The sequence below is a fragment of the Neolamprologus brichardi genome, chromosome 17, assembly GCF_056152115.1.
Source record: "Neolamprologus brichardi isolate AB-2024 chromosome 17, ASM5615211v1, whole genome shotgun sequence".
Lineage (NCBI taxonomy): Eukaryota > Metazoa > Chordata > Actinopteri > Cichliformes > Cichlidae > Neolamprologus > Neolamprologus brichardi.
In genome coordinates this window covers 9,045,142-9,064,551 of record NC_142120.1, presented here as the reverse complement: position 1 = coordinate 9,064,551, position 19,410 = coordinate 9,045,142, and the positions used below count along the sequence as shown (strand labels likewise).

Below are 19,410 nucleotides of genomic sequence, written 5' to 3'. Positions count from 1 at the left end.
AAACTCAGCACACTAAAATATATTCCAGGTAGTAGATGACTGCTTACCTGTCTTGGGGATTCAGGCCCTGAAGCTAGTATCCCCCCGCTATCGCTTCCATTCCCAAAGAGGCTATCTAACCCACCCAGTCTGCTCAGCTTGTTGCCCTTTCCTCTGTAGGAGCTGGGACTTCGCCTCTTCCTCCCTTCTGCTCCTCCCCCATAAGCTAAGGGTCCTGTGGGAGGAGCCATTGGTTGGTGGGCAGCTGAGGTTGGTTCTCTGTTAGGTGAGTAGGGTATACTGGTGCTGCCAAGTTCACGACTAGAGAGAAGCAAAAGAAGGAAAACAGTATGTTGTGTCTACATACTCACAATAAGTATATTACATGTTATATGAATATACAATATGTTGAACTAAGTCTGCATTCCCTCTGACTACAATCATGACTTGTTATCCTCTAAAAGAGAATTTAATGGCATAACATGTAGGTATAATCAAATATTTTTGGGAAATAAAACATTTACTTCTAAAGTTACATATCAAAGCACAGTTTTTACAAGTTTTCAAAATTGTGGCCTCTTAATGAAACTTTTTTTTTTTTTTTAAATTTTACTGGGGACTCACCTGTTTTGCGATATGTGGCTTTGAGGGCCATCAGCTTTAGATAGCCAGCCCTCTGAGCTTCCCCAAAGTTCGCTATCCCCATGACCAAGTCCCTTTTTCTTGGCTGGGGAGGCAGCTGTCCCTCCCGAGCTTTGTAACTGTGAATGAAAGCTCCTGTCGTTCCTTTTGTAATTATCCACAGTGGGAAACAAGGAAGAAGAGGAAAATGAGGAGGAAGAGTAGGAAGCTTTTTTTCTCTTCTTAGTTCCCGCTGCGGGTTCCTCCACGTCTTTGGATGGACGACTTGCTTTATGCGTGCCGTTACGGGCTTTGCCCTGTGCGAAGACTTGGGTGTGGGGTTGCGGGGAGTCTCGGATGTTAAACACCCCAGCTGTGGATGCAGACTGAGGAAACGTGGCGGTGTACGAGAGGGAGTTGGGGAGGGAGTTGAGCAGACAAGAGGTGGGAGAAGGGGCTTGATGTGAAGGTATGGAGGATGTACCAGATGGGGAGAGGAGGCTCTCAGCAGCCAGAGGCACCTTCCTGAAATATGAAGAAGAGAATCTTACAAAAGAGAAATGTACCAATAAAGTTGTTTTACTGCCAGAATAGCTTGTAGGAGACCTTAAGTAACAATCAATATGCAGTATTTTACTGAACAATGGTTTTCTAAGCTCAATTTAGTGTCTTCCCCTCATTTCATCAGCCTCCTCGGCTATTTTTACTTTACTTCACACGATTAAAACTCAGAAATTATTTATCTATTGTGATTGTGCAATCTTTAACTGCATGCAAACCTGTTCTTTTTTTCCTCTATTGTTGCTAGTTTTGATCTTTCATGTGTGATTTTTTTTCACCTTCTATTGTTTAAAAAACAAAACAAAAATACCCTTCCCGTCTAAAAAATTAAACAGAATTTGAATCTGTTTCCCACAGCTGATGAGTTCATCCCTTCCTCTCACATCTTTCCATTAAAACATTACATTTTGCTCATCTTTACCATTTCTCACCCAAACCTATTAAACTTTAAGCACAATATGGTAGCAGAATAATCAGAGAATACACTCGCCTCCACATCTGGGCGTTGAGGTGTTTCTCCACCATGTTTTGGAGTGCCAGCCTCATCCTGTCCCATCGCCTGTCAAACACATAGTGGCCTCGTCCCATCAGCCTGCTGCTGAATACGCAAAACTGTAAGGGGGAGAAAGAAGACAGCTCAGGTGACAATGTTATGAAAGTAAAAGAATCATAAAAGAGGCAAGGCGAACGATTCTGAAAAGAAAAAGGAAGAGTGGAGGAATAAAAAGCAGTAAAAGAGGCATCAAATGATGGAACCAAAGAGATTAGCTGTTTTCACACATCAGCTCTGGACAACATCAGGGGAATTAGGTTGGGACACTGCGCCAAGTTGTCCTTTCTGATACTGAGCTCAGAGCAGGAGGCAGTCTGGTTCAGATTTGTTCTCAATCCGGGAAATAATTCTTTTGGTTTAGGCGAAGGTGCTAACTGGATACAACACATACGAGGCAGGGCGAAGGGCGTGAATTCTGGCCATCAGGTATCATAAAGACTAAAAAGGAGGTGTCGATTAAAAATAATGTAATTTTAGATAAAATTACATCAGATATTTATGTTTTCATGTCTACGTAGGTTGGGTAAAGTCTAAAAGTGAACTAGACAACAGTCCATATGTAAAAAATGCCATAGATGAAGAAGAACAGATGCTTAAGAGAAAAACAATGTTAAAATATTTTTAGAATTTCAAAAAATAAAAAATATAACTGGAACTTTTAACAGGAAATATACAGTACAGTGTACAATCTTTATGGAGAATGGTAACTTTTAGAACCTCCCATTAATCTAACCGCTCAGGTTGAAACTGACTATGAAGTGAGAGCTCTGACTTGAAGTATAACAATCAAACATTTCTTTAAATTTAGTAAAATGCAGACTTTAGGAGTAAAAAACATGTCTGCATCAGCTTTCCATATATTTTAATAATATTATGGGCACTTAGTACTCGCCATTTTAAAAGGAACAAGAGGACATGCCTGGCAAACTTCCAATGTCAGCATAACTTCAGCAAATTAATACTCCCTACCAATGAGCCTATACACAACCTGCATGTGGCACCTGTACAAAAACTGTGGTGCAAAAAATGGCAACAGACTTTACTTAAAGATCTTACTTCTAATCTTTATGCCAGGGGTCTCAAACTTAAATGAGTTGCGGGCTACTGCTGGCACTGTCACCTAATTGGAGAAAACAACCACAAACATTTCCAAAAATGTAGTGTTGTTTTTTGTTTTGTTTTTTCTCAAATATTGTATAACAAGAAAAAACTCAAAATTGTTTTCTTTACAAATAACTCTCTCCCTGAACTAACACAGCCATTCGCTCATCATGTTTGTACTGTCTGTTCATATTGCCTTCATATTAAATAATGTTTTGCTTTTTAAAGAACCTATTTCAACACTGCACTCAACAACAAACAAATTCCCTAAACTTCAAGGGCCAAAAAACATTATATTTCTTTACGTCAATATATGGGCCGCACATGGGGGTGACGTGGGCCGTGAGTTTGAGACCCCTGCTTTACGCTGGCTCATTGCTCTAGCTCTAAGGATAATACAAACTGGGTAAGAGTGTGAGATCAACCATTTAACATAGAACACAATCTCTTTTCCAAAATAGCAAACTTTTCCTTTAACACATACTATTAAGCTACACCTGAGGCTGAACTGGAACAAAAATATTTCCGCTAAATGACATATAAAAGCAGACCCTGCAGGGATAAAATAGGAGATAGGATGACTAAAACTTTTGTGAATTGGTTACTGAACGCCCTGCGGTTATGGAATAAGAAAATGCATGGTAGTGCAGCATTACTGGTCCTTCTATTTTACCCCTAAAGGCTGCGGGTGATGACTGGAGTAGTGAACAGCAGGTCTGTCAGCATCCTCTGGATCTGCATCGCACTCGTCGCTGGAAAGTCGACTGCTTTCTCCAGCAGCGGTCACCCAGCTGTGGGGAGCTGGTTCCGGGTTAGAGGCCTGGACAGGAGATGCTACCGTGAGCAGAGGACCTGAGGTGGAAGTGGAGGAACCTCCTGGAACCCTGGGACAAAGGGGTGAATAAAGTCATGAGACAAAGTGGGTTAAGGATTAAAGAAGTGGAAACATATAGGATAGAAAAACAAAAATTAAAGAAAAGAGACAGAATAGAAGCTGTGAAAGGGAAATTTAAATGTGAATGCAGAAGACGAAGAGTGAAAACAAAGAAAGAAGGAAAAAGGAAGCAAACTCCAAATAAGCTCATTTTTAAAGAAGGGTTTTGTGCTCTAAATAGAAACAGGATATATGTTTCTCACAACAATTTGATATAGGGTGATTTTTCTGCTTTCCTTGCTCCCTTCTAGCAAACTGTGTCTATAGCATCCCCTGGTGGAAAAGGGTGCATCTGTCTGAAGAAAAAATGCTCAAGTATGCAAGTGAACACAATCTTCTCAAAATGACAAGTAAACATACTTAAGACTAAAACAAATAAGCCATTATTTCTGTTTAGAAAGCATTCCCTTTCTCTAAAAGAGCAGTTTAACTTCAGTGGCCAAAGTTTAACAACATAAAAATGGCAGAAGTACATAGAAAACTATATAAAGTAGGCATTATAATATACAATGCTCCTGAAACACACATTTTTAAAGCTGATTAGATTCCTAAAGCTTTTATTATTTGCATATTTAATACTTTTCACATCCTTTGTACCTTGGTATGTGTGCATTTGCCAGCCGCAGCTTCAATGTGGAGAGAGGTCGTCCATTGGGGCAGTGAGACTTGCTGGGAGACGAGCTCTCTTTAGATGTAATACTCTGGCTGGAGCTTTCCTTCCCTCCCTGCGCTCCATCCTTGTCCTTGTCCTTTTCTTTCACTCCATCCTTCTCCTTCGCCCGCCCCTTGTGTTCAGCCAGGAGGATGTCAAAATGTTTCCTTCGGCCAGGGACAGCCCGCCGGTGGGTTAAAGAGTGAGTCTGCAGCAAATGAAAAAAACAAAACAATTATTTTATTCTTTTATTCCTCTGACCGTTTAGAAATACTGGGTTATTTCCAGAGAGACTTTGTAAATGAAAATATTGATCTGTGAAGAACAGACTGTACCACAAACACACTTCATTGGGATTGAATGCTGCATTGAGAGGCTCAAGACACAACTCTTTGGTTTCATGATAGTTTCCATAACCTCACACTGTATGTGTCTACGTCACACCACACAAACACGGGTAAATATTACCTGTGCCTATATACCGTTCCAGGCACTTTGGAAGGTAACCAGCCATCAAACATTTGGTTTTCCAATAGATATTTACCAAACAAGTCAGAGAGGTTGCTTTAGACTGCCAGGCCTGCGTTTGGAAAGAAAAATACTTCCTGCATTTATTCAAAGGGAGCAGCGAAGGTCTGTGCATCTTTAACCACAAGGTCCCAAAGGTTTATGTATCACATTTCTAACTATCCTGACTATTGAATACACATTTGAAAGAAAATAAAAACTTTTAAAAACTGAACAAGATGCCAGTGTTTGGCGTGCTAGTCAAAATTATGGTGATGTATTAGGGTTTTCTGAAGTTTCAAGTAATGCTGAATTCAGAAAGAAAGGGGAAATCTGAACACTGACAACTGTCAAATATAAGGTCATTTTAATTTAAAGATCCACCACCACCACTGCACTTTCCTCCCCCATCTCCACCTCATCCTCTTCCTTGTCACCCAAAGCTTCATCTCCTGACCTGAAATCAGGACTCTAACATCAGAAAATGTCCATAAACATGCCTATTTATTCCTGATTCGATTATTCCAGATTAGACATGTGACCTTCCTGCCTCCAGATAGCTGACATTGAGCTGGCTGGTTAAAAGCCAATGTCCCTCTGATCAACAGTTTGATTACATTCTCACATTGTGTGAGAGTTTATTTGCCAATTGCCTGAGTGTGACAACATTAAAATCCATTTTAACATTATTTTCTGAAATGAGCTGCAGTGACTCATCAGCCCATACTGGACACATTCACGAATTTTTACAGCCTCGGATGCTTCACAAACAGCACAAAACTGATCGATATTAAATTTTACATGTTGTAAATATGTCTGGTGTTTTTTTGTTTTATTTTGTGGATAGTTTAGCGATGTGCCCTCTAGCTTATCAAGACAAAATGCTATGTGTCTAGTGATGCTGGACAAAGTAGATCTGAACAAGATTACTTTGACAAACCACTCCCACGTGAAAAAAATGGCAACAAATTAGCCTGATACATCTTTAATTACTTAACCAGTTTGCAGTGATTAGTAAAGCTCAGCAGAGGTAATTATAGGGCAGTAAAATAGAGTATTACTTCTTAAGATGTTTTAGCCTCATCCAACATCTATAATTACCTCATCAGGGGAAGTGTAGGCCCTGTAATGCCTGAGCAATGCTACCCAGCATTAACTGAGAAAGGGTGTACACACAAGAGAGGCAGCCAGAGAGCTAGATATGATCATAGCTGTGGTCGGCGTCTTTCAGTAGCGACGTTAATGTGCCTTTTAACGCTATTACTCTCATAAATTGTGGTCAGACAGAGAGCAGGAGGGTCAGACGTTACTATTATCTCCACAGAAAGCATGCAGAGGTTGAGAGTGTGGGTAACCCTGCACTTGTGCGTTTATTTGCGTTACCTTGCAGGTGAGAGACCGTGTGCAGGGTCGTTTCGTCTCGGGGTCCTGCACTCCGCAGTGCTTGTTGGGATCAAACACTCTCCCTGCAAAAACAAACACAACACAGAAACACACACTAGAGTCATCTGGTAATTTCTTCCTTCCTTCCTACGAGTATCAAATCACATTTGATGGGAGTGGGAGCGCTGCAAATCAATTTTCCTCTTCTGAGACAGCAGTTCACTCGCGTTCTCGCTCACATTTGTCTGTTCACATGTTGCTATATTCATTTGATCATTCAGTCTGAGGCTACTCTAATAGCACCAGTCTGTGTGACATTATTAGCAGTCCTTCCAGAATCAAACAAAAAACAAAAAACAAAGGAAGACTCTTCATACTGTGACAAATTATTCTTGACACGACATGCTGTCAGCCTGACAAGAGTCACTAGTGACTGACAGCCGAGCACACTCTCTCCAGCCTTAACGAACTGTATCCAGAGGGGAAAATTTGCACTTGTTAATGATCTCCACCCCTAAAATTTAAGGCCAATTTCTTACCCCAGTCTCTGATGTATGTTGTAGGAATAATATTAAAATGTATATGATGAAATGACTCTAGTAAGAGTGGATGAAATACATATATGTAGTTTGTGAGGGGCTGCCAGTTATGATGAGGACTCAGCTCCTTATCCTAACAGCATTTTTAACAGTCTCTGTCTTTGTTGTTTACCCACTTGATGTCCAAAAAGTTAATTATACTATTTTTCTCTCTGGTTTCATTCTTATTATTACAGCCAAAATAGCTGATTTGGCTCCTCACCTTTGAAGTCAACTTTCTCTGACTGGCAGCCCTTCAAAAACAAAAAGCAGTGTGCCTGGGATGACATTAGAGACACGACACACACACACAAAAAAAGTACCTGACAAATGATTTTACTTGTTGTTGATGAGTCTCTAAAACTTAAGCTGTTAAGTGTGTGAGTCTTAAACTGCAAAACAGAATTTTATTTTTGGAATAAATAAATTTAAATCAGCCTTTCAATTAGTGTTCTATTATTTGTCAACTTGAAATGTCAAACCTAACTATTTAAGTTGGGTTTGACATTTAGAAAGAAAAAAAAGACAGAAAAAGCAGTTAGTTCTCTACTCGGCCTACATTTGCAGACAGACAGACCTTTCTTCCTCCACACAGACTTGCAAATACACAGCAGCCTCCAGTCAGCAGGTTATCTTGAACAGTGTTACTATCACAGGGCTGTAATCTTGTGCTGGCCTTTCCTATAATCCCTGTAATCGTTCTGTGTTTGCAGTATGAGACAGCAGCTTCAGTGGATATATCCAGAGCAACAAACACGCACTCAGACATAAACAAACTCACATGCGCCCTCAGTTCTTACAAACTTGATAAAAGGAAGTGAGAGAGAGAGAGAGAAAGCGAGACAGAGAAAGGAAGATGATCGCTGTAAACAGAACCCGAGCAAGACAAACCAAACAACACCAAAAGCAGAAGGTCAAGAAGAGCAAGAAACAAGACGAGTGACGTGCAGAGAGAAAAAGATGCAGCCGGGAGCCTGCGAAATAAAAATTAGGATAGAGCATGAGCTTGTGAAAGAGAGAGAGGAGGAAACAAGGAGGTCGAGAGGCAGGCGGTGTAGAGTGAGAGGATGGAAAAAAAAAATGTAGACACACAGGAGGTGGGGAAAATCTCTCAAGAAGACAAGCAGCTTTTTGGCAGTGAGAGCTCGTGAATTAGAGAGTGTAAATCAGAGGCTCAGAGCATAGAGGCACTCGGTGCAAACTGAGAGAAAGACTAGTGAAATGAAAAGAGGAAGAGAAGGAAAAGCAGCATAGAGAGATGCGACACAAAAAAAAACCCAAACCCTGAAATATCAATAGGAAATCTTTTTAACTTTACTGCCACATGTGTTTTCACCCCTTCTTATACACAATGATCCATTCAGTTAACTTGCGCATAAATGTGAATATGAAAGGAAAAAAGTTTGGGAGTGAGAATTAGTAAGAAAGCTGAGATAGGCAGGCAAGCAGTGAATAACAAGAAAGGAAAAAATAAAAGAGAGAGAAATCCATTAAATGTAGGGAGGGTATCTGGCCAATTCCGAAGCTCACAGTTTCACACGCTGCTGACCAGTGTGCCGCTAAACACTCAGGCTGGAAGCTGTCAAAAGAATACTGAGGAAAAAGTGCACGAGCTTATCTGAGTGCAAGTGTGCGGTAATGTAGGAATTCTAATGTAAAGCTCAGTAGAAGGAATTAAATGGGCAAAGGCTGAATTATGTAACTCTTGCAGCACAGGAATGTCAATCGTCTGAAGCGTCAAGAATCAGTTTCTTGAGCTGCAGGCTGATGGACTGAAATCCTAAATCAACCATAAAAAAGGCAGGAAGGAAAATGACTCAATATGTCACAGTGAAACACACATGCAGTAAGACTTCTGCTAAATCCCCCCCCTTCCTAAAAAAAAAAGAAAGAAAGAAAGAAAGTGCTAACCTGAAAGTCTTTTGTGACTCCTGGAGGGAGTCTTAGTTCCATTCTGTTGCTTCTTCTCCAACGGTGACACTGATGGCAAAGCTGGGAGAGCAACAGCTCGGTGAGAAGGTGAGGGTGACAGGGAGGATTTCCGATCCAGCGGGGAGGGAGACGGCGTTGATGCCGCCCTTCTGTCCAGCGGGGAGCGAGCTGGACTGGGCCGCTTATCTAGAGAGGATGGAGGCGTGATGGATCGCGGCGTGGATGGTCCGCTGCTGCCACGACCATTTGTGAGCTTTTCGCTCGATCGCTGGGAGGCCTGGGTAGTGAGGGATGAAGGCTTATGCGAGGAAGGGGAGGAAGAGGAAGAGGTGAGGCGCACGTGTGTCGCCGAGTCGCCTCGGCTTAGGCAGGGCATCTTCTCCAGGCTTACGACTGGCAGCGACACGCTGGAGAATAGTGGGAAGAGAGTTGCAGACAACTTTTTTTTTTGCAATTAATGAATAAAATGTGGGATTTTATCGGACTTAGTAACAATGTTATCATATTGTGCACGCACCAGGTCTTGTTCCGCGCTCCCTTGGGCGGGTACACAGCAAGTGGAGCCTTGCTGAAGCGGGAGTGAGGGTAATCTTTAGGTATCCTGAACGCCAGTGTCTCTCCAGGACTGGGAGCCACAGCGGGAGGCACTGTGGATGCTTTGGGCTTCATGGCCAAAAAAGGACTCCTGGAGGGGACTGGGGAGCTGTGCTGCTTCTCTAAAACAGATCAAGCCCAAAAGAAAGAAAGAAAGAAAAAAGCTCTTATTCATGCATGACAAAAATACGAATAATAAAAATAATCCTAAACACATTATGACAATCAAGACAGACCAACAAGAGCATGCACTGCTAGTGTGATTTGCCTTCAATTAGCACCGAGTCTTTTTAAACCAACTCTACCCTGCTTAGTTGCCAGATGGCTATGTTGTAACACAGGGGAGAGCAAATCTGTGGCTGAACTTCTCCACAAAAAGACATTTCCAATCAACTAAGGATGCTTTTCTCTAATTAGCAGTATGCCTGACACCATCTGAAGTGTCCTTTTCGTGATGACCCCCGACCCCCCCACACCCCACCACAAGAGCCAACAATTACAATATTTTTGACTCAGATCTGATCAGAATACACAAGTTGGAAAAAAGTAAGATGCTGAGAACACAGAAGGAAACATAGACGGGAGTAAATCACAAAGCAGCAGGGAGGAAACACGGTGGAGAGGAGAGGAGCTCACACTTACGGTTTTTGCTATGCATGTCTTTGTGGGATCAGGGTGGGTGGGGGAGTGGGGGTGTGTGGTCCAGGACTGTCTCTGTGTCTGTCTCACAGGGAAACTATACCCCAGCTACCTGAATGAAAACAGAGGATTGAATATACCGTGAGCACTGAGCACAAGGCAGGAAAAAGACAGAAACAGTAAAACGGCGCTTTGGATAGCTAGTAGAGTATACAAATTAGGTGAGATGCCATCCTCTTTTCCTGTTTCCCTTAAGGCACGTCACTTCTACAAGTGAGCTAACTAAAGTTAACCAACATCTGCAAGACTTAGCTCAAAGATAAGCTGGAGAAAAGCTGATGTTAATTTTGGGATGACAATAGTTTGAGATCCCATCACTGGCAGGCTTTACTGTGACTTGACTCATTACCTTCTGCTTATCAAAAATGAACACTAGCATTGTTAAACAGCTGAAACTACACCTGTTCATACGCATTTGCAAACACTACTGTGTAGAGGCACGGATGTGGAGGCAAATATAAAGTTTTCAAAAGTCAGGCATCCGCGAAATATATTATGATTACTTTGTGAGAGCATAATTTGCATGTGTGGGTGTGTGTGCGTGTGGCAGGTGTGTAAATAAGCCAGTGGAGGCAGACCTCCACAGAGGCAGCTGTCTTCAGAGTACTAGGATCAAAGTCCGGCGACACATTCACAGGTATGCACCTACAACAGTGCAAACTTTGCACATTAAATCTCTCATTATTTTACATTATATTAAGTAGTTAACTCCACTGTACGGTTTGATGAGGCTGCGCTGCAGAAATGGATGGGGAAAGATTGTGTCTAATTCAGGGTTATTCTCCGATTTAGGCATTGTATTTTTTTCCCAGGAATGAAAAAGGTAAAAGACATATGAAGAAATATGATATCAGATTTCTTGTGATTATTCAGCCAAGCCACACACCCCCAATACTCTGTGATTCGACTGGTTTATATGATGTGTATACTATATTTTATTTGCTTTATTATACAAATAGCTTTTGCTTATGATAAGACAACAAAATAACCTGATATAGAACTTAAAAAAAATAATTCTTAATAAAATGTTGCAAGACTTTTAAAATATTTTATAGCTGTATGTGACATAATGATCAACTTTTCCCTCCCCAAAACAGCCTCAGATATATATTTTATATCTTATATATCAGAACTCATCCAGGGAGTAAGGAGTCAGTTGGGAGTTAATAACACTAATTTACCGTACGATACATGGGCGAGTGCCCAGGCAAGGTCACTAAGCCACTCGACCACAAGGGCACACTCCCTACTACACTCTCAACCTGCTGGTTGTTATGGCAATGCAGAGAGCCCCAACAGCTGCTGATAGGCTCTTGACTCATCCTGTGGGAGGAGCCAGCTGATGATGAGGAAACACAAGTTCTCAGAGCTCAGCTGGGTTTGTTTACACTGACAGAGAAGCAGGGAATAGAAGTAGAGAGAGGAATGGCATGAGAAAAATCTGAAATACAGATGAAGATTCTCAGAGTATGTTGGAGTCAAAGGCACTGGACTTGGAATTTTAAAAAGAGCAAGTTGTTTGGGATAAACAGTGAATTTAAAAAAGGCATTATGGATGTATACGGAGCATGTTTCCAAAAATACCCCTACTGAAGAAGTTCCCAGGAATACGGACAGACTGACATACTGGAGAAATGCTTCCTTTTTTTTTTAAAGGATATTTTTTAAATATTTCATCTACCAGAGGCTGATACAAGCAGTAAGCATGATGGATACAAAGTTATTTTGCATCAGAGAGTGGTAACAGCAGCTCAAAGTTATGGGTTGTCATAGTAATACACAAGAAAAGAGCAGAGAAAGACGGAGTGTCACAGCAAGTGATGGAAAGATTTCTTATTGTCGATGCTGATCTGAACCCTAAACAGAGTCTGAAAAAAACAACGAAACAACAAAAATAGACTGAAGCCTAACCTGGGAGGCAAAAAAATATCACTGTGGAACAAATATTCTGGTGAACATGCCACAGCTGAACATTTTTTCAGCACACGATCAGGTGTCTGTCTTCGAAGATGGACAAACAAGTGTTTTGTATATTTAACATGTGCCAAGTTTTACCTGTAGATTAAAAATTTAAATCAGTCCTGCAGTTTATCTGCCTCCTGGACAGACACACCAAGCCCCTTCTCACATTGACTCCTGACATTACAAACAGAAGCTTTTACAAATGAGACGGCCACATCCTCTATGTTTAACAGGAAGAGAAAAATGGAGCATGATTGTCTGCAGTTCCAAAGCTTAGATTGCACTGCTGGTTTTCAAAGAATGATTTAAGTCAGCTATCATACTGTTGCACTACTTGTCTCATTAGAAATTTTTTTTATTTTATACTTTAAACTTCTACTTCTTATTGTAGCCAAGCAGCATTAAAGTACCTTAACTGCTACACTAAGTACTGCAGCCAGTTAGACACTCATGTACATTTTTTATTCTGTAAATAGAAAGAAAATTGGGAGCCACTTCTCTCTTGCATTAAGAGGTAAGTCAATTGCTCACTAATGGGCCCTTCAGCTATGGGGGTGGGGTGGGGGGGGAGAGGGGTCACTTTCTGTATCTACAGATATGCATATAGAAAAACTCTTCACTATTGAGAAAAGTCTCTGTTAGCATCTGAGATGATGTTAAAAAATATATCAAAGTCATGTCCTTCTCTTCTCTAGAGTGCAGACAAAAAAACAATATTTAAATGTGAAGACACTTCCTCAGATGTACACTATCAGTTGGCATTTTAATTGGCCCATACCTCAGCTAACAGCTTGCATACAGCCAAGCCACAATAACAATACCACAACTGTGGCGTGAACGAAACTCAACAGAAATTCTGTGGTTAAGGGCAAAACTTTCCAACATCAGCCAAATAACATGTGCGCCACAGCCCGAGAATACACATTTTAACGACAACAACGTCAAACACAGAAGCAGCCAAAACACTTGTTAAAGGTAGAAATGGTTGTGATCTGCTGCTCAATTAATTCCCCGCTACAGAGAAAAGTTGGAAAGCGAGTAAAGCAACCAACAGAAACAACATGAACCTTTTCATCATGCACTCAACTCACTCAGACTCACAAAAGCACACAAAGCAGGGCACAAGCAGGAGCAAGGTTAGAATACAGACGCTCAGAAGAGTGAAGAGAGGAAACGGTAGGAAATGAGAATTAGAAGAAATATCTGAACATACTGTGGAGACCTGGTTTATTTAGGGACGTGGCTTCAAAAGCACAGCTCATTTGTTACTAAAGTAGTTGTGACTCTTGCATTTTGTAGTTTCGAATGCTTTTCAAGACTCGGAGGTGCAAATTAAATGCTGTTAGAAACACTATACAACTATAATTACCATAATATAGGCATCAATCAGCTAATGATAGTGGCATTACTGGCAGGGCATACCAGAGACAACAAATAATCTAGCCCAGACTTACTTCCTGTTCCACGTGGAGGTTATTGCTTACAGCCAAACTATGAATGCAGATAAACAATCAGATAACGCCATTATTTTCCCACCCATGTGTTTCCTTTTTGCTGTTCACGTGCACTTTTATCGGCACGCGATCAAAGATAATCAAGCATCGTTGCCAAAATATCGTCCATTGCCCACAGACACCGTAGAGATAACATTTATAAGATTATAAGACTAATACTAATTTCATTGGGAAGCATTCATATGAACTGGTTATGAAAAGCTTTAAGATTCACTCACAAGCATTAAATATTGTTTCCTTGCACATTTTTGTCTTTACAAACTCACTGGAGCGAACATGCTGCTAACACTGCCAGAGTAAGGGATTTAGCTGATATCCCACTGGGCCACTTATGCTAAGAATATACATGCTTGCTTTACTCTAAGGAGATTTAAATAAACAAATCCACTAAACAGAGCAAGCCTGTGATCTATAAAAGAAAGTATATGTTAACCTTTTAGCACACAAGACTCTGCATATATTTAAATGCATTCAGTGCGCGTTCTAGCTTTAAGTTATCTCTTCAAACACATCAGAAATGAGCAGCAAACTGGGCATGTATAACTAGGAGCCACTGACCCCTGAGGCAGCCAATCCCCTCCTCGTTCTCTGTGCATGAGTGTGTGTGTGCACGTGCATGCATTTCGGTTTATGTAAGGCCTTAGTTCCGTTTTGATATACAGGTCAAGCATGAAAGTTAATCCCACGATGGATACACACAAAATCAAATACAAGGCAACTGCGATGACTAAATAAGATACTACTACAGGGTCAAAACATTTAAAGCAGAATCCCCGGCAGGGAACAATGGCACTGTGCTTGTGAGGATACTGCAGTGACATGATTAGGATCTACAACAATGGGAGGAAATGCATAAAATATCATAAGAATATCCTGACAGCGTGAGCTCCTAGAGGCAATCTACTCAACAGAGGTCAGGAAGAGGATTTTTCACGCCATGACACACAGCAGTGTATATAAAGCTTATTTAGGTATGCAGCAAGTGACTCAACTATAGTAACTGAACTGGAAGACTTATAGGTCACTGCAAAACTAAAAATAAAAATACATGATGAAATCCACACTGAATTCCTCAAAAACCAGAGTCTCCAACTAGTCAGTATGTGAACTGCTCTGCTGGTCTGCTTGGTGCCTGACTATTATGGTATTGTGGCCTGGAGGATCACTTTGTTTTATAGGGGAGCTCTCAGGAGATTCCCACTCTCGACTGTGTGTTGTGTTTTTGTGTGTGTGCATGAGTGTGCTTCAGACCTGTTGTCACCCGACCGTGTGTGTGTCAGCAAGTAGAAATGCTGCCAATGAGAGAGAGGAGGGGGCCTGCAGGGGGCAGGAGCAGGGACAAAACAACAGTGGCTGCCAGGAGTCTGTGAGAGAGTGTGTGCATGTGTGTCTCACAATACCACTGACCTCTTTCTGCTGAGAACCAGAAAGTGAGAATGCGTGTGTGCATGAAACTTCACAGGCCTCTCTACTCATAGGAAGAAATAAGTGTGTTAGTGTATGTGTGTGTATATTAAGTGTGACCATGCCCCCCCCACCCCACTTTCCGCACAAACAGAAGGCTCAGGCTAGAAGGAAGCAGCAGCTCACGGGCAGATGTGAGCGAGCTCAGTAGAGCCACAATCAAAAACAAACAAGAGGTAGTTGGACAGTGTGAGGAGCCAATGAGGTCTGAACAAACAAGAATGTTAAAAAAAAAAAAAAAAAGACTAACAATTATTTTCAATATGTTAGTTTCAACAGTTAGTTTACTATGCAAATTCCTGTCAGTGTTCTGCTACTGGAAACTGAATTTCCCGGAGGAACCTACCCGGGGGATTAATAAAGTTCTATCTATCTATCTTATTTAATAAATATAACAACAACAACTGAGCAACTTTGTGAGCTACTCTCATTGGGCTGCAGTCTCCATAGCGACCACATGATATGGTCGCATGTCCTTAATTGATGGTAAGCCTGCCTGTGCAAGAAGCATATGCAGCTTAGCACATGCAGCTTAACATAGTATATATACATCATGTTGCTATGATACATGTGATGTGTGCATCATGGTCTGGATCCAGACACTCACTTCATGTAAGATATGGAGGTATTTTTGAGCCTCATGTAGTCTTGAAGTACTATTGTTTTAACAGTGGAGATGTCCATTAAATCTTTTGTGCATGTGCCTATTGTTTTAGATAAACATGCATATACACAGTTTCTGTAAATAATTTAGTGTATCATAGCTTTGATCCATCTGCTGAGTGTTAGAGGGCAAAACTGTATGATGTCTATTTGCACAGAGGGAAAGTAGCAGGAAGGTCATGTTTGAAAGTGCCTTGCACAGAATTTACTTATTGATCTAAACCGCTCTGTGTGCGTGTCCATGTATGCATACGTTTGTTTCGGGCTTCTTGTGGGACAACACCATACTCCCAGGCGTGTGCGTGCAACTTAGTCAAGTGTATGATTATGCCCTGAAGTTTTATGTGCGTGTAGTCTGCCTTAAGGGGTTTGTGTATGTGTGTGGCTTACCATAGTGTGTGAGAATGCCCTGAGGAGTGACCACCTTACTGCAGACATGGCAGACAACAAGAGAAAAATCCTCCAGTGCTGGGAACTGGCTGTAGACAAGCATCTCTGAAAGAGACAGGAAGAGTAGGTGCCACAATTATAGAATGACAGAAGCAGGCCGAGGGAACAGACACATAGACAGCAACTGAATATGACATATTTTGGCAGAACAGGGATGTATATAAAAATAATAAACATAAAGTCGGGATTGTTACACGCAGGATATTTAGAGACACTTGAGCTGAACAATCACTTGTCATCAGCTTCATCTTAACAGATCAAACCTCCCATTGCCTGGCACATTCCAATCCAATGGAAAGAGTAGAAGTCTCATGCCTTCTACAGGTCAGTCATCATGACTATTGGCTAATAATGGGAATACCTTTACAATTTATATTAAATAGTAAAAAATAAATAAATTAATTAAAAAAAACAAACAAACACAATTTCAAAAGCCACAAGACAAAAAGGAACAAATCTTTACAATTTATTTTATTTTATAGGAAAAAAACCCTAGTTTGATTAATTAAATGTCAAATGTTTATGTACACAGTTAGTGGCACTGTGTTTAATATCATCTTTAGACTTCAATACTATATGAAGCTTTAAAATATGCGTCTTCGGACCAAATACTAATTATCTTCTTTTTTTTTTTACTACCAAAACCAACAATCTACCACAGGCACATGGATAATTAGTGTCTTTTCTAATTACTACACAGACAGACCTTCAAACACACTAGCTAGAACAAAACACTGTAGGTTACACCGCACGCACTCAGGGAAAGTTGAAGATTAAATTAAATATTGAGAACCCCTCTCCCCCATATATGTCCAATGGAAAACATCTATTATCTCTTCTGGCTAAGCTTTGAGAAGCTAATCTTTCTGTACCTAAAAAAGCTCCGCTGTCAGAAATCAGAGCTTTTTATTAGCAAGGGGCTTAAGCCAGAATCACTCAGCTGGATGTATGTATGTGCATGTCTGTGTAAGGTTGCAAAGGAAAAATAAAATAAAATAAAATATATATATATATATATATTTTTTTTTTAAGTGGGGGTGTCTGACAGTGAGTGTCGTCATGATCTTACATTGCTAGCAAGTTTGTTGTCATCTAGAAAAGCACAGACAGGATGTCATGCTTAATACTGGGGGTGGGTTTTGATTATTGATTTATCGATTAAAATCGATTCTCGCTTGGACAACGAATGTGATATCGATTCATTAAAATCCTGAATCGATTTTTAAATATAAATTTATTTTGCCCGAAATGCCAGAATCTCAGGTTAAACCTCACAAAATTTCAACAACCACCAAACAGCTAAAACAGTCAATGAGAGCAGGTACACGGATTCTGCACAAAGACGTAAACACAAAGCGCGGACCCGCCGAAACATCAGAATCAGTCAGATGTCGCCTTTCTCACCCGACGGCACGGACACGGACACAAGCTGAGAGCCGACAGCTCACCGATTCTGATGTTTCGGCGGGTCCGCTGTTTACGCCCTTTTTGCGCTGATTCTGAAGCTGCAGGTTTTATTTCTCTCCAAACAATATTGACTAAACCAGCAGCAAAAGAAGCAGCAAACTACACTTCACGTAGTCAAAGGAGCTTGCAAAGAAAAGCGTCTGGACTTCTTTAAGTTACTTGAACACTTCACATAAACATCGTCATGAATTCCCTCTTACCTTTGCTGTTTTGCTGCAACTACGATAAAATCACACTACATGCACAGCTCTCTCTCTCTCTCTCAGTGTACTTCAAGAACAGTTTTCCGTCTAAAAATATTTTTTCTGCATTATTCGCTTGTTGTTACGCACAACTCCGTTCTTACAGCGCTGTCGGACGCTGTTTTTTTTCCTTTTACTTACTTCCGAAAAGAAAGCCTCATTTCTGCCGTTCAATACGCTACTGAACAAGTTTTAACTTTTTAAAATTATGCAAAATTGCAAAACGCTTAGCTGTGTCTGTAATAAAACCTCTGTAACTTTGCTCTGCTTCACTACAGCAGCATCAGGTAATGTTCATATGTTCATTAATAGTTTTCTTTCGTTTTTGATCTACTACAGAATATTTTTATAAAATCGCAGGCTAGGAAAATCACCTTCATGTTTTTCTGTGTTTTATCCTCAGCTACTTTGACACAAAGGCATCTGCTGTGATGCTTACACCTTTGATAATGTGTCAGCTTTCTTTTTATAGATATAAAAATATAGAAATGTACTGATGCATGATCTGAATTATAATATTATATTCAATTTCAAATTGAATCAAATCGAATCGAATCGAATTGAATCGTGGATCAAATTGATTCGGGACCTTGTGAATCGAATCGATTCTAGAAATGAGTGACGATACCCAGCCCTACTTAATACATATCTGTGTGTGTGTGTGTGCGAGAGATGTATAAAAGACAAGGTTATTTAAGGTCACGGAAGGCCACATTATACACTATATGTTATGTGCAGGTCGTGCAAGTGGGTTTCATTGCTGGCTAGTGTCACATTCTTCCTCGCCCTGGATGTTGCAATTATATTATTATGTTAAACATATACATGCATTTTTGCTTAAAGAGCCTCTGATGAACTTTGTTACTACCAGATGACACGCACAGGCTATGTTAACCACAGGCCTCTAGCAGGCCTGTGCTTCCTTTAACCGGTTTGCACTTGTTTGGTTTCAGAACCGTGCCAGTCGTTTTAAGATAAGATAAGATAAAGTCCCACACGTGAGACATTTTTTGGTCACGGCAGAAAGTACAAGTTAAGAGCAGTAAAAATTAAGGAAAAAAGAAAAAAAAACAATAGAATAGAATAAGACAAGATAGAACAAAATACTATATAAAATAGAATAATATACTTTGTTATATTGGGAAATTGCACTTGATACTATTACACATCAGGGAGACAGGGTGAAAGTTATCATTGTGTAGATATGTCTGTGAAGGTTCCTTGTGTAGAGTTTGTGTTTAGAACCTACTGCCGCTCGCTTAAGACTATACTTTTAAGCACAGACTCGCACACAAAGGACGAGCTTATGTTTAATTCAGCAAGACAAAACCTCAAGAGACAAATGAGCTGGGGCTAATGGTGGTTCAAACATGGAACGCACATTACAGATGAACTAATGGGCCAGGCTAGTCTTTGTTGGATACAGGCTATATGCTACAGTTGATAAGAAAAAATAATTCAACTCTGCAGCCTAAAAATTAGAGCTTGAAGCAGTACTCACTTTATTTTAAATGTTAGCAACAGCAAAAATCTTTGTACACAGTGCACAAATCC

The 19,410-nt window shown here is 40.5% G+C and overlaps 1 protein-coding gene across 1 annotated transcript in view; it reads right to left on the bottom strand.

The window, feature by feature from the left end:
- atxn7l1 (ataxin 7 like 1) overlaps positions 1 to 19,410 on the bottom strand; it is a 30,426-nt gene that overhangs the window by 4,609 nt on the left and 6,407 nt on the right. Inside the window, exons 3-11 of the mRNA XM_087830663.1 lie at positions 16,088 to 16,192; positions 9,319 to 9,517; positions 8,781 to 9,208; positions 6,292 to 6,374; positions 4,347 to 4,609; positions 3,489 to 3,699; positions 1,648 to 1,773; positions 604 to 1,121; positions 48 to 300 (exon numbers count right to left, since the gene is read on the bottom strand). Coding sequence (XP_087686789.1) covers positions 48 to 300; positions 604 to 1,121; positions 1,648 to 1,773; positions 3,489 to 3,699; positions 4,347 to 4,609; positions 6,292 to 6,374; positions 8,781 to 9,208; positions 9,319 to 9,517; positions 16,088 to 16,192 — 2,186 coding nt within the window. The remainder of the gene's footprint in view (positions 1 to 47; positions 301 to 603; positions 1,122 to 1,647; positions 1,774 to 3,488; positions 3,700 to 4,346; positions 4,610 to 6,291; positions 6,375 to 8,780; positions 9,209 to 9,318; positions 9,518 to 16,087; positions 16,193 to 19,410) is intronic.